At 30.8% G+C, this 16143-nt stretch overlaps 1 protein-coding gene across 5 annotated transcripts in view; it reads right to left on the reverse strand.

Moving 5' to 3' along the window:
- Positions 1-16143, reverse strand: part of LOC107439366 (uncharacterized) — a 59456-nt gene that overhangs the window by 18798 nt on the left and 24515 nt on the right. For all 5 annotated transcript variants that reach the window (XM_043049561.3, XM_043049558.3, XM_043049554.3 and 2 more), the window contains exon 8: positions 12-5496. In XM_043049561.3, coding sequence (XP_042905495.2) covers positions 12-5496 — 5485 coding nt within the window. The remainder of the gene's footprint in view (positions 1-11; positions 5497-16143) is intronic.

Genomic DNA, 16143 nt, shown 5'->3' on the forward strand with positions numbered 1-16143 from the left:
CAAATGATTACCTATTATGATAGGCTCTAATTTTGGCATAGAAGAATCTGAATCAGTTTCAATTCTCTTACAGCTTTTAGGAATTTTATTGTTACGTTTACGTTTAGAAGAAGGTTTAATTTTTGAAGTTTCTTCAACTGAAACTTCTCTTTTATTGTATGAATAATTACTTAAAGTACTAAGTGAACTATCACTAGAATAAATAGTACTAGATCTGAGAGATGAATCATTATTCATAGATTTTGCTCCTCTACTTAGAGAATCAAGATTTTTAGTAGTTAAGGGTATAAAATCTCCATCTTGCGATAACAGACATTCATTTTCAGACAAAGTTCCCACTTTTAAAGTTCCTGTTTGAACATCCATTGAACCTACTGTTTGAATGTCTGAATAACTACTAGAAGAAATGTGTGAACAATCAACACTACTTTCATCTAAAATAGTACTAGTTCTGTAAGATGACTCATTATTTATATCACATATATCTTTTGCCTTTAAAGGAAGCTCATTTGATTCTCCGATTGGAGAATCAAGATTTTCATTTGTCAATGGTTTAAGACACTTATTCTGGAATAACAGACTCCCATGTTTATAAATAGAACTGTGGGAAAGAGCTTCATTTTCACCATATAAAGAAGCAAAGTTTGAAAACAGTTTGGGATGAGATTGATGATTTATGTTTTTAGATTTATTTACAATAGTTGGACTAGAATTAGAAAAAAGAGTTCGATTTAAATCACTGTCATTCAAAGCAACACACTGTCTAATTTTTTCTGGTTTGTGAGAAGTATTAGTATCACAGCATTTGTTACAATTAACACTTTTCTCAGTGGAATTAGTGGTCTGATTAAATTGAAATATATGTAGTGGGTCATGATTTCTGATTGAGTCAAGATTTGGATTAAGATTATTATTAATCATTGGTGTAGAAGCATTCGCAGGAGTGAAAGAAACTGATGAAACTAGAGGAGTTCTTTCAAAATTATTAACAGTTTGAAAACCAAATTGTGCCACAAATTGTTGCTTCCTTGATGCAGAGCAATCATCATTACCAGTGAAGTTGACAGTTACTTGTATAGAACAAACTTGATTAGAGATGTCATTCGAATTAATATCGTTATTGTAACTATTTACTGAATTATTAGAATTAATGATTTCAGTAGCTGTGCTAACATTTTTGCAATTAACATTTTCAGTGTTCATTCCACAGTCATCAGTTTGGTTTTTTGTAAAAGAATCATTAAATTGTGATACTGAAACAGAAGTGTTTAAAAGTTCTGGTTCATTTGATGAGACATTGCAATTTGCAAAATGGATTAGAGAAGGTGATTGAAAGTAATTCGTTTCAGTAGCTGTGCTAACACTTTTGCAATTAACATTTTCAGTATTCGTTCCACAGTCATCAGTTTGGCTTTTTGTAACAGAAACATTAAATTGGGACAGTGAAACAGAAGTGGCTAAACGTTCTGGTTCATTTGACGAGACATTGCTTCTTGCTACCTGGATTAGAGAAGGTGATTGAAATTCATTTAATTCTTGGTGAATTTCACTCACCGTTGAGTTACTTGAAGGTGATTGAAAGTCACAGGATTCAGTATTATGATTTGAATTAACAAGGGAAATTGTAGATACATTTTGCATACAAGGTGAATTACACTGCTTATCAGTACGAAATAAATCTGTGACAGCCCCCTTTGTTTCTTTATATAGCTCATTAGCCTTAGCAATATTTTCTGAAGTCAGCTCATGACTAACACTCATTTCTAAATTTGTATCAGTTCCAGGTGGAGTACAATATTGCATTTCCCTATCTGACTCAGAAATTGATGTAAATGACTTTTCAGGTGTAGAAATGTATTTTTGAGCTGATTTACTTGGGAGAACATCGTTTAGCATAACAGAAGGATTAAGACTAGAATGTGAAAAAGAACTAAAACTACGTTCAGATGAAGATTTATGAATATTTATATTTGCTTCAAAATCTTGCCTAAAGGAACAATTCATAGATAAAAATGTATCTTCAGTATTATTTGTAAACTGAGATTGTTGGAAAATAGAAGCTGATTTAACTTCATTATTTTGTTTTGATGTCAGCACAGCAGTAGAAGCACATTTTTTTGGCACTTCATTTCCACCAACAAAATCAGAGTCAACCCCAGATTCTGATATGTTTGTACTACAGAATGACAACGTTCCAGCATTTTGATTGTCATCTTTTTCAGTTCCTTTAGCATCTGACTCATTATCAATGCAACTTTGCGATTTAACAGGTTCAGAAGTACTTTGTTGCAGTATTTTTTTACTTGCCATCAACAAGTCATTATTTAATAATGAGAATTCTTTGTTTTGTTCATTGATATTTGAATTTGGCATTTTCTTACTTTTAGTTTTTGGAGAAAGACCCAGAGCAACATTATGACGATAGATATCTACCGGAAAGTTTAGTATCTCAGACACATCAGAAAAAGTAGTAGTTTCTTCAGATGAGGAAAAATTTGAATCAATATTTGAATTTATTGAAGACATATCAATATTACCACTTGCATCATCATCTAAAAATGAATGTCTTTTTGATGGAGAAAGTTCCGTCGGCACTGTACAATTGTTTGTAATAGTTGTGTTACACTGAATTTCTTTGTGAGAATTGTTCAGGTAATGTGAATCCTTAAATAATTTTTTCCTTTTTACTTTGGGTGATTTTTTGGGTTTATTAACGGTGTTTTCCTTCATTAAAAATAATTCATTATAATTGTTTTCAGAAACAGAAGATTTTTTCTCTTCCGAAATGTCTTTTAATTTATCTTTCTCCTTTGTTTTTTTACCATATGATTCAATAATGGAATTATCATGCTGAATATTTTCGGGATTAGAAAAATTATTAACTGAGAGAATTGTATTTGAATTATCAACACCAGGAATATTTAAACATTCATTAGGCATTTGAAGTTTTTTGCTGAAATGTTTCTCAACTTTTTTACTCTGGCTTTGGTTTTTAATTTGACGTAATACGTTTTTAGATTCAGAAAAGTTTTCGACAGGTAAAATCGTGTCGGTAGTATCAAATTCAGTAATTCCGTTATGTTTAGTAATCTTTTTATCTCGAGATAGCTTCTTTGACTTTTTAGAATGATTTTGCTCTTTTTTCTGGCTTTCAGATTTTGATCTTCTTCTTTTAGTTTTTATATTACAATCTGGTTGTTCATGAAAAACTTTTTCTTGGTCTAAAGTACTTTCAAAATCATGCAACTCTTCAATATTTGAAGTAGATTTGGATCTATTCCTTTCTGAATTTAAATTGCAATCATATTCTTTACTTGATTTACTTATTTCTGCAACAGTCTTTTCAGCCTTTTTAGATTTTTTGGGTTTCTGAGAATTACAAGGGGGTTCAAATTCCTTATTTTTATCAGGTTTCTTTTCTGTTTTTTTCTTGTTCTCCTTACAATTTTCTGATGACTGTTTTAAAATTTTATCTTTTTTCTTCTTTTTATGATTGCGCCTTTCACTTTCTTCATTTTTGCTTTTTTGTTTTTTTGATGCTTTCCCCAGTGACTTATCAAATATTCCCTCCATTGAATTTGATAATAAATCATAAAGGTCTTTATCTATATCTAGCCCATCAATATCATAAAAAGTCCTTTCTGTGGCTATACAAGATGTAGTAGTTTTAATACCATTGAAGTCATTCTGCGTGTTACATGCATTTGATTCCAGAAGAGCTTCAAGTAAATCCTCAGAAACATTTCTTTTTAAACTAGACTTAAATGGAACATCATTGTTTGATGCAGGCATATTTAGCTTAGAGTAAGTGTCCTCTTCTTTTTTTAAGGTAGTTTCGTCAGTTTTTGCTTTCGATTTTCTCTTGTTCTTTTTATGTTCCTTTACTGATCCTTTCAAACGCTTTTCTTTCTTTTTCTTTTTATGACTGAGCCTTTCACTTTTTTTATTTTCAAGTTTTCGTTTTTTTGATGCTTTCTCTAATGATTCTGAACAGCATACAACATTTATTTCATTGCATTTTCCGTCCATTGGATTTAATACTGTATTATGCAGATCTTTTGTCATATTATTGATATCATTCAGGTCATTTTGAACTACTGATTCAAGAAGATCTACATCTAACTCGTCATTTAAATCTTTTGAAATATTTTCTTCCAGAGAGACATTAGATGAAACATTAATGTCTACACCTAGTTTAGAATTAGACTCTAATCTCTCAATCACTGTCACAGGGTTTTCGTCTAGTTTTTCTTTAGATATGTTCTGGTTCTTTTTATGCATTTTTGAAACTTTATCTTTTTCTTCCTTTTTATTTTTCGACCTTTTACTAGCTTCATTTTCAAGTTTTTGTTTTTTGGAGGTTTGTTTTACCGATTTTGGAGATTTTGTTTCACCAGACATTCTTTCAAATGGATTTAGTACTTCCTCATTTAGATGTTTTATCCTCTTATTGGCATCATTAGAAAGGTTTTCTACTGTTGTAAAAGATGTAGTAGTTTCAACACTATTTCGTAAGCTAGCTTTGTCTAATGAATCCAGGAGACCTTCATCTAACACACTATTTAAATTTCCTGAGACATTAGTTGAACACTCATCAATGTCTAATGCTGGTACACTTGCTTTTGAGTGAGTTTCAAATTCATGATTTATTTTTAAAGCAGTTATATCAGGTTTTTCTTTAGATTTTTTCTTATGCTTTTTCTTTTTCTTTGATGATTCTTTTGAAACTTTAGCTTTCTTTTTCTTATGTCTGTCTTTTACACTTTCTTCCTTTCCAAGTTTTTGTTTTTTTGAATTTGATGTCTTTTGCAATGATTCAGAGCAGTGACTAACATTTGTTTCACCAGACATTGCTTGAATAGCATTAAGTACTTCCTTATTTATATTTTGATCTATCATGCTGCTTTTGACATCATTCGAAGGATTTTCTGCTGTTATGCAAGAAGTTGTAGTCTTTACAGCAACCAATCCATTTTGAAAGTTAGTTTTATCTAATTCCAAAAGACCTTTATTTAACTCGCAATTTAAATTTCCTGAAATATTTTCGTTTGCAGTGACATTAGATGGATATTCATCAATGTCTAATGCAGATGCAATTAGTTTTGAGCAAGTTTCAACTCCATCATTTAATTTTAAAGCAGTTATATCAGGTTTTTCTTTAGACTTTCTCTTATGCTTTTTATTTTTCTTCGATGATTCTTTTGAAATTTTAGCTTCTTTCTTTTTATGGCTGTCTCTTACACTTTCTTTCTTTTCAAGTTTTTGGTTTTCTGATACATTTTGTAATGATTCATAACAGTGATTAATATTTTTTTCACTAGGTATTCTTACACTGTTTAAGCCATTTTGTGAATTAGTTTTATCAAATGATTCCGTATCTTCATCTAATTCTGAATTTAAATTCTCTTTTGAAGTGACATTGGATGGAACATTATAAGCATCAATATTGTCTACTTTTAAAGATTTTCTTTTGCAAAAACTATCTTCACTTAAAATCTGTAAAAGAGGGAGTTGAAATTAATAATGCTAACAGATACAATAATAAGAAGGAGACTGTAACTAATCATTTTATTAAAGTAAAAAAAGAATATTCAAACAAATAAAATAAATCTCATTTCAGAGTGAATGTCAGATAGAGTGTTGTGGAAGAATATGTTAGTTAAAAAGTTTTACTGCATGCTATATTTCATTCACTAACGAAAGTTTTAAATTAAAAATGATAATAAAGATTTTTTACATCAGGAATAATTTTCATAAAAAGGGAATTTAACCCTTTGATGTAGATGGAACCCTGGCATCCCTTTTATATACAATAATAAGCTTCATTCTTTACCGATGAATTCATCAAAATCTATAACCTACCATATTTTTCTGCTCACAGATTCGCAGTTTTATGTAGAGAAAAGCATCTTCAATCGTATGAAACACTTTTAAAGAAATAGTCAACATCCATTGTAAAAGTTTGTTTTACTTACTACATTAGCGTTTTTAACTTATAGATTTTTGCAAAATCTATTTTCATTTACATAAGTTTGATATTTTTTCACGGGTGCATGTGCATTTCACCAGAACTGAGAAAAGCGTAAGAAGTGAGCCCATGCAATTGCTTGAAATCTTAAATACGGGAGCGTACGAAAGCTAATGTAAATTTAAGAAATCTCCCTAATGATTACAAAACTAATCATATCGCAATATACATTAGGCTGTGCTAAGCAATGGAGTGTGGAAAAGGGGCATTGGGAACAATGGGTCCAAGAACCTGACTAAAGGGAACATCCAACAAACTTTTTTTTTTATTTCTAATGGCAAGGCAAAAATAAAAATAAATGAACAGGAACAGAAGTAAAGATGACACAACAAATTAACCGAAGTCATTGCCTCATAAGTTCCCTGGCCTTCCAATAAAGCCCAGTCTTGGAGTCGCCCCCAAGGACTGCAAAGTGGTGGTGTCTATTCATAGGGGTATTAGAGTTACAGAGGGGGCAGTAAGGGATTAAGAAGATCTGAATACAGTGAAGGTGATCTGCAAGGCAATCATGTCCGGTTAGAAGACGAAATTGGGCTACAGCGTGCCGACGTGGACTGCCAGGAACCCTCAAAAGATCATCAGCTTTCCAGCGCTTAGATTTTACTCTGTCATTTATTTGTTCACTGAATTGCCCTTTTAAAGTTTGTTTTAAATAAAGCTTCACAGAATGAAAAGAAAGTGGAGAGGAACTCGATTGAAGAATCCTCAAGCCCTTTTTTGCCAGGGCATCTGCTTGTACGTTTCCAAAGAGGCCGCAGTGGCCCGGCAGCCACTGGAGAATCATGCGTTTCTGTTTTTGACACAGTTCTTGTAGATCTTGCCGACACTGGGTGACTTCATTTGTTGCAGCCAGTCCAGCTGAACTGATTGCCTGAATTGCGGCTTGGGAGTCAGATAAAACAACCACTTTGCAAAATTTATCTTCAAAAGTTATTAAGTGCTTAAGAGTAATGCGAATGGCTTCAACTTCATCATCGAAGGCAGTTCGGTGTTTCCCTGTGGAGGCATAAAAGGAGAATAAGTTTGAGAAAACCCCTGCACCCGCCGAGTTGAGATTTTCATAAAAAGAGTCATCTGTGTATAAGAGCAACCACTCCGGTCTGGGTACCTCTTGTCAATAGTTTCTAAAGCATAAGACCTTAGAACCTCTGGAGAGTTGTCTTTCTTGAGAAGCCTGACAGAAAGACTCAGGTTTATTTTGACTTGGACCAAATCCAGTGGATTAGGAGGCTTTGGAATCTCTACAATGTTAGTTGGCAAATCAAAATTCTGCCTGAGGTCCCGAACAAATTGAACAAAGCTTTTTTGAGTTTTTAAATTTCTAGCATTTGTTGGGTAATCTCTCCAAAAAGAATTTATTCTAATTTGCTTTTCATAAAGAATCAGAGCTTTTTCTTTGATTCTATCACTAATAGGTTTATAATACATCAGCAAGAGCATTGCATCAATCGGGGTCGATTTGACTGCTCCAACAAACTAGTAATATTGTTTTTGTTATAAAGTTAAAGTATTTATTTTTATTAGGAAACTATTTGAATTAACCATTTGACGCATATGGGAAATCCATGTCCCTTTTTATATATTTTTTTCTGACACTCTAATTACAACAAAAGTACATTTTGGTATATCTTAATTATAATAAACAGTCTAATAGTAACTACAAAATTCTGTTAGATTTATCAAAATAGTATTTGTAATAAAATATAAAAAAAAGTTGTCATAAAGATTTTTTTATATTTATATCAAAAAGTTTATCAATAATTTAGTTTGCAAATTAAAGAAATTTCAATGATGAATAAAAATTAAAGAAATTTTAAAAATTGTTTAAAATATTTCACCTTTAATGCAGAAAAAGGCTCTGTTTCATGCTGTATTTTATAACCATAGATTATTAGAATGTTAAATATAATATTTTTTACTAATTCTTATCTAAATTATGTAAAGTAATAAAAAAGTATGAAACAAAAAGCTATTTAATATTAACAGTTTGTTTAATCAGAAAAATAAGATGACTTGGAATATCTAAGTTATCATTACCATTAATTTTTTCTGATTTACATCTTGCTGATAGAGATAATGTATTTCTCTAAAAGTTATATGCAGGTCCTAAGTTTAATTTTTCTTCAGTAAAATATAGTATTTTTAAAACATTAAGGATTAAATGAGGTTTTTGTATTTATTCTTTTTTTTTCCTATGGCAGCTGTAATATGGAATTTGTTGAAACAAAATTTGTCAGGTCGAGAAGCTTGCATCTGGCTTTAGGAAACACAGTAAAAATAAGAAGTATCTCAGAGTAAATTTTGCTTCAATGACATTACAGCGAATTGAAAGCATTTTTTTCTTTAAGCAATTTTCAGATAATAATCACATTTGTTTACTATAAATCAAAAGAGAGACATAAAAAGTAAAGATTTTCTTGGTTTCAAGTGATTGCACTACTTATGAATTTCATATTTATATACTTTAAAAAGAGGTTGCCAACGATGGAAATAGAATAATATCAGACTTTGTACTCTACAAAGACTTTGGCATTCATTCTGTTAGATACTTTGTCTCCTAGTATAAAACAAAATTTATAATTTGTTTTCTTCTAAACTTAAAATCTCTTTAATTCCTTTTCAGAAATAAATCTTCCTTCGCTTTGTTATCTTCAACAATATTTGGTTAATCACAAAAATTTCAGGACTTGTTTTTAAAGAATTTAAGGAATTTTAGAATAAGAATGAGCCCTAGTTAATGCCATTAATAAAATTTTTGAATGCAAAGTTTATGTTTATTCTAGAGATTCACCTAACAACATTTTAGGCTTAGCCGAATAAAGAGATTTGGCCAATTCAGCCAATAACAATTTATGTTGTGATTATTCTTTTTACAATTATTATTATATAAAATATTGTCTTCTAAGTTATCCCCAATTGTACCTAATAATAAAACTTAAATTTATAATTTAAAGGTTTGTGTGTATTAGTATTGAACACATGGGGCTAAAAACCATTCAATAATTAATAACATATTTTATTTAATTTGAAAGTTGCAAAGAAATAAACATGTTACATAATATTTAGGTAATAATTATAAGTGCAATTTTAATGGTTTGAAAAATAAGTTATAAAAATATTGCATGAGACATTCATTAAACACTTTTAGCTTTAAAACTTATGAAAACAATAGTGCTACTATTTTTATTATCTACTTGGGCAGAAGTGCTCGTAGAGGACAAACTTAAAAATTTTCTTTCAAAATTATATTTTATTTAATAGTTATAGGTATAATAATAAATTTTTTTAAAAATACAGTAAAACCTCCATTAAGCGGACATTCTAGGGACCGAAAAAACTGTCCGTTTAGGAGAGTTGTCCGCTTACGGGAAGGGTACCCTAATAACGAAGTTTAACACTGTTAATTGTTTTTAGAATATTTTCAAAGATGTAGAAATTATTTAATTTACAATAACTATCTACAAGGATATTTCTTTAAGCTTTAAGAAAAAGAAAAAAGAATATATAAAGAAGTTTCATATAAATACATAATTCTAGATGTAGTTACAGATAAATTAATATAATTTTCCTATTGGCACAGATACTCAAGTCAGACATATGATATCGAATAGGAGATTTCAGTCATCAGTCGGTTTCAATTTATAGGTAAATATAAAGTGTAACATCCCCTTACACCTACCTATCATTGGATGGGGAACATGATTGATACCTTCATGAAAGTAAACCTCCCACTATTCACAGTCATTCCCAGCTAAGTTATGAGGACCTATGATCAGCTATCAAGTGTCTGAATAAGTGTTTCATTTATATCATTGTTTCTCAACGGGGGCGATACCGCCCCCGGGGGGCAGTAGGAGTATGCTGAGGGGCGGTGAACTTGTTTTGGGCAGTAGGGGGCGTTGGATATGTTTTGGGCGTTAGGGGGGCGATGAGCATGTTTTGTCACTTAAATTTAATTTTGAAACTCCCAAACAAAATTATTAAACTACTATTGATTTAATAAATAAAATTAATGTACAACTAAAGTTAAAAGAAAGATTAAATCAATATATTAAATTAAGATTATCCGATTCACCATTTTGTACCAGCAATAAAACAAACTTATGTGATCTATATTCTCGAATTCGAACCAGCGCAAAGCATGAGTCAGTTTTTTTGCCTCTGACTCATACGAGCCATTTGGCGAAATTTGAAATGCATGTGCTTTCAGTATGAATGTTTGGTTTGACCCATGTTTCTTATGAAGGTTTTCGTTAACTTCCTTTCAGTCTTTTCCCCCAGTTTCAATTCAATTTCGCAGTTTACTTGGCTAGGTTCGTGAGCGAATTAGTTCTTTATTGTAAATTATTTATTAATTTTGAAAAATAGCTGATTTTCTTTCACCGTTTGTATTTTGCTGTCTCTAACGATGTCGTTAAACAAAAACAATTGTCGTCAATACAGTGGCACGTACTTGAAGTTCGGATTTGTTCTATCGCCGTTAAACTCTCAACTATGCATGTGTTTGAGGCAATGAAACCTTCCCGTTTGCAGGAGCATTTGCAAAAAATTCATCCTGACAAACCAAATAAAGATCTGTCATTTTTACGAACATCAAGCACAAGTTTCTGATGGCACCTTCGGTCTCAGGCTTACTAGCAACCTCATCACAAAAATGCAATGATAGTTTGATAGCCTCTTATAATATATCAAAATTAATAGCTATGTCTGAGAATCTTTCATACCATCGGCGTAGAGTTGATACTGCCGGCTGTCAAGGAAATTTTAGAAACAGTTTTGCATCATCCAGCTGCATCCAATGTAATAAAAAATATCCCATTAAGGAACGATAAAGTGCACCGGCGAAATAATGAGATGGATGAGACATTGAAGTTTCTTTATGCTAACTTTTGATATCCAACGTATTTTCCCCTCAAGTTTATGAGTCAACTTTGTCAAGTAATGAGGCTTTACTGTTGGCGTACGTCCGGTTTGTTAAAAGAAAAATTATTCAAGATATGCTTTTTGCAAGAAGCTTGATTGTAGAAACCCAATGTGAATCTATTTTTAATACTACAAAAGATTATTTTAAACAGAAAAATATTCCTCTTGTGAATATTATCTCTTGCCATTGATGAAACTCCTGCAATGGCGGCAGCACATCGTGGGTTTATCGCCTTTTTGAAGAGGGATTCTAAGACAGCATTTAGTTAAAAAAAAATCTCAGTAGTCGTTTACATCAGTCATTGCAATATGTCAAGCTCTGCTGTGAACAAAATTCGCAGAAATGCTCTCAACGATTGATTATTCATAAGCTGTGCAAAAAAATACAAACAATGAATTCAATCGTTTGCTATTACACACTGAGATTCGCTGGCTTTTCTAAGTCGCCTGTCTCAATAGGTTTTAGAATCTTTTCGACTTTGTACTTGAGTTCCTCGAAGTCAGAAATGTAGTTCTGAAAGACAAATTGCTAGAATTTAAGATAGAAGTTGCACACAGGATCGATTTATTTGCAAAATTTAATGGTGTTAATGGCCACAAGCTCAATTTGACCACTACAAAATTAGTTTTTCTGCCTTTCTAAAAAAAAAAATTTGTGGAAACAAAATTTTGATCGGAATGAGTTTAGTCAATTTCCAATCTTATCGGATCTTAAAAAGAATAGTGAAATTCCCTCTGACGATACACAAGAATATTGCTAACACCATGAGTCTTTACACATGGACTTTTCCGACAGTTATAAAGATGTTCTGTCCCTGGAAGTCCCTCAATGGGTAATGAATTTTGTGAATATTGAAGCAGCAGAGGTTCAGATTCAGAAGGAATCGGCCGAACTTTCAAGGAATGAAACGAAACTTTGAAATGGTGATGATCTCACAGAATTTTGCTTGGCTTCAAGGTAACACCACTCGCCTGGGCTATGAACTATCATCAAAAAAGTTTACATTGCCTTCCCTTCCTCCTACCTTGTCGAACAAAGATTCAGTGCTGTGACGGATATAGTCACAAAATAAAAAAAAGAGGGTACTTGTGACTTCACCTCACTAAAAATATTGAACCGAATGTTAAGAAACTGGCTCTGGACCATCAAGCACATTCATTCCACTATCACAGATACTTGATTGTTTCGTTGATAATAATTTCTAGAGTAAAAATGATTTTTGGGTGTTTTTTTCATTACCGAATTAAGAGTAAATTACTCATTTTTGTTATAGGTTTCTTTGTTGTATCTTTTTTCCAATACTGTATTTATTTTTATCATAACAAATAGACTGCAATTACCTGACGGGAGAAAAATATCGAGCTAACGTGCACATAATTTTTTAAAAAAAAAACCAAGCAAATTTAACTCCTAAAAAAATTGCTTAAAAATGTTGCTTCTTATAATTCAGCACCCCCTCCACCCTCTTTCTCAAAATAACTAGATTTTTGCAAAAGGGGTGGGGGCGCTGCAATTTTTTTTACTCCTAAGGGGGGCGGTAACGTTAAAAAGGTTGAGAATCTATGATTTATATGAACACATCAAAGATTATATTTCTGTTCTATTTTTTACTCCAACTGTGTTAAATACAGTCTTCAAATTGATAAGAAAATTAAAGAAATTTTCAATGGTGAAGAAGCATTGTGAGCTTTTAAGATGTCATTTTAACTTAAGGGGTCTTATAACCTGTGTGGTCCAGATGAAAAGATCAAAAGATGCCGATGTCCGAATTATTTCAGGAGAGCAGTATCATTTTCTCTCCTTTCTTTGCAACTATAAGGCAAGGTAACAGGAGAAAGATTGATTCTTTAGTAGTGAAATAGCTTAACAATATTTTTAGTTCTGGATAAGGCAAAAATAAACATGTTTTAAAAATGGCTAAAAGTTGTATTTTTTTCCTTGCAATTTAAAGCAGAAATAGATTTTTTTTCAAACTTAGAAAAATTAGTGTCCGCTTACGGGAGTGTCCGCTTTGCAGAGAATGTACATAATGGTTAATTCATAGGAGATTACCGGGGAATTAAAAATATGTCCGTATTGAGAGGCACCCGTTTTGCAGGAGTATCCATAACAGGAGGTTTCACTGTATATGTAATGTGTTACCTGCTAACAAATTTTAACCAATTTCATAATCAGTGAGTGATCAAGATTAAAATTGCCTAGTATAATAAATTATGGAGAGAAGTATCAAAAAGTAAATAAAAGCAGAATTTTTATTAAATTAAAATCTGTGCATATTACTTACACATGCATAGATCCATCATATACCTAAATTCTAAGTATTAATATAAATAATTAAAGTCATACAATTTATTCTAGGTTAATTATTGTCACATAATAAAAAGCTTTCCAGGTTAATAATTAACAAATACAATTTTTTACAGGTTTATTATCATGCATAAATAAAAGATTACTTAATGTCACTTCATTTAATGATACATAGTAAAATGAAAATGTTGTATGAAGCTAAGAATACTAAAACATATTAAGTATAATATTATATTATATACTAAAGCTCAATATGTACAGTCCGCAAAAAAAAAAAAAAAAGATATCACCCTGAATAACTTTCATTCTAATGATCGGATTTTCATGAACTAAGTGTCAATCTTAATGGTTCCGGGGGGTGACCTCAAATATGCTATTTAATTAGTGCTAACTATTAATTAAGTTACGAAATCAGACACAAAAACGTACTTTCTCTGAATAAACATATAATTTTTTTTGCATATTTGGATTCCTTATCTTCAAAATATAGGGGGTAGCCGCAATCTGGGAAATGTGGTCCCCATAGTTTGGTCAGGAGAGCGATTCAAAGTTTGGACCCCTTAATGTTAATTTCGTTTTTTACGTTTTCAGTCATATTTTAAAAACTAATGGAGCAATTTAAAAAAATTGCACCTACTCATAAAACTCATTTATTCAAAGATAATTTCATGAAAAAAATGATTTTTATTAATCATTTATTATTTTTTATTATTTAATTAAAGTGAGGATGAAAAAATTTTGAATTATAAGGTAAGGATTTTTTTATACCATTTTAATCTACATATTTTTCAATTGAAAACTCCAAAGTTTCTATTGTTTTTATTTATTAGAAGATGAGAAAAATTAAAATTAATTATTTAAAAAAAAATAATTTGGCGGCAATGAAGAAATGATTTAATGGGGCGATTAATATTAAAATGTGATAAACTTACGAGGAACTTGACTTAGCGCGAGTGGCGTAAAATTTCATTCATATTTTTTTCGCTAATAATCGTTTGTTAAACTTTTTATTTTTATTTTTTTAAAACTATAAAATACGATATTTCTTTTTTAGTCGTCTAAAATTCTATTTGCAATTTAGCAAAGAAATTTGAATAAAACATTTTAATCAACGAGTGCCGAGTTTTATAAAAGCATGCTTGTGATTGAATATGATTATACACCAGATTTTGCTTATTTAATGTGATTATTTTTTATTTTTCTTCTTCTCAATAACTGATACAATTTCTATAATATACATACGTATGAATAGATTTGGAATAAAATATTTATCAATTTCTTGAATATATTTTTTATAAATATTAATAAAAATACGTAGTCAACATTTTTAAGCATCTCTCACATCATTGCAAATTTCTCAACATCTTATACATCGTCTTAATCTTAAAAGTAATTTTTTAATCACCTGTCTGTGAATGACCGAAATCTGGAGGATGTCGACTTTCACCGGTGAATGTCAACAATCACATAGTCGCTTTGGTGATTGTCTGAAATATTTTTTACAACCGATTTGATATTAATTTATTCGCTGATATAATTACATTTATTCAATATTTTAATACTTACTGACGATAGATTAGAAGAAACATAATTGTAGGGTATACCGGGCAAATGCATACCAGGGAGTGGCACTTGACCTTAAAAAAACATCAGTGTAGGATATACCGGGCAAATGTATACCAAGGAGTGGCACTTGACCTTAAAAAAACATCAGTGTAGGATATACCGGGCAAATGTATACCGGGCTGTGGCACTTAACTAGACCTAGTATATATTTCGGACATTTACCAAAGGTCTAGTCATACTAGTTCTAGTTAATTGCCACTGCCCGGCATACATTTGCCTGGTATACCAGACACTGATGTTTTTTTCAGGGATGAGATTAGCCAAAAGGCAAAAAAGCTGAATTTCCACGATTGAAAATTTACGCAAGCGCAACCCTTTAATAATAAATTCCCTTATAGTCTAATCTAACTAGAGCCCTTTGAAACATTAATAACAGTGAAGTAGAAATATATAGTAACTCCTTAACATACAAAAATTGCTATTTTAGTTTGAAAAATTACATGACAATCAGCAACTGCTTAGATAATTGTTTTTTATTTGATAAGAATTTTGCCTTTTATAGCATAAATAACAGCAATTATAAATAAAATTTTGATAATGAGTTAATTAACTCTTTTTCCAAAAAAAAATTTAATTAAATCCCTTTTTAAGTGATTGCTTTTGTTTGCTATATCTTTTATGTTTGCTATATTTAGTCGTTAGTCCATTTTCAAACATCTTGTGACAAATCCTATTTTTTCTTCTTTGCAAGCACAGAATGTAAGTTTTGAATATATTCCCTTCCAGTTTCTCTGATGTTGTAACACTTACATATACTAATAATCGTCGTTAAAAAAACAGTCACCTTTATAGTAACTAATTAAAAAAAATTTTACTTCTTACAAGAATCGCGATAATTGATCTTAAAATTGCGTAAATATGAATAACAATTATGGATTTCGAAATCACATGAATATAAAACTAGATATACGATTTTGAAAATGAGGAAATACAAACTGGGATATAGAATTTTTAAAACGCGTAAATACAAATCACAATTCATAATTTTTAGATCGTGTAAATACGAATCATGATGCGTAATTTTCAGATTGCATAAATAAGAATTATGATGCATAACTTTTAAAATGCGTGAATGCGAATCCCAACGCCTTATTTTAAAATCACGTATAAATACGAAAATCAATGTTTGATATTATAAACCGCATGAGCAAATCAAGACATTAATTTTAAACTTGCGTGAATCCGAATCGCTATATAGGTTTTTAAAAAAGCGTAAATACGAATCACAATATCGGATTTTTGAATCTTGTAAATAAGA

Source organism: Parasteatoda tepidariorum, chromosome 8, assembly GCF_982258835.1.
Source record: "Parasteatoda tepidariorum strain Cologne lab strain chromosome 8, Ptep-v5.0, whole genome shotgun sequence".
NCBI classification, from domain to species: domain Eukaryota; kingdom Metazoa; phylum Arthropoda; class Arachnida; order Araneae; family Theridiidae; genus Parasteatoda; species Parasteatoda tepidariorum.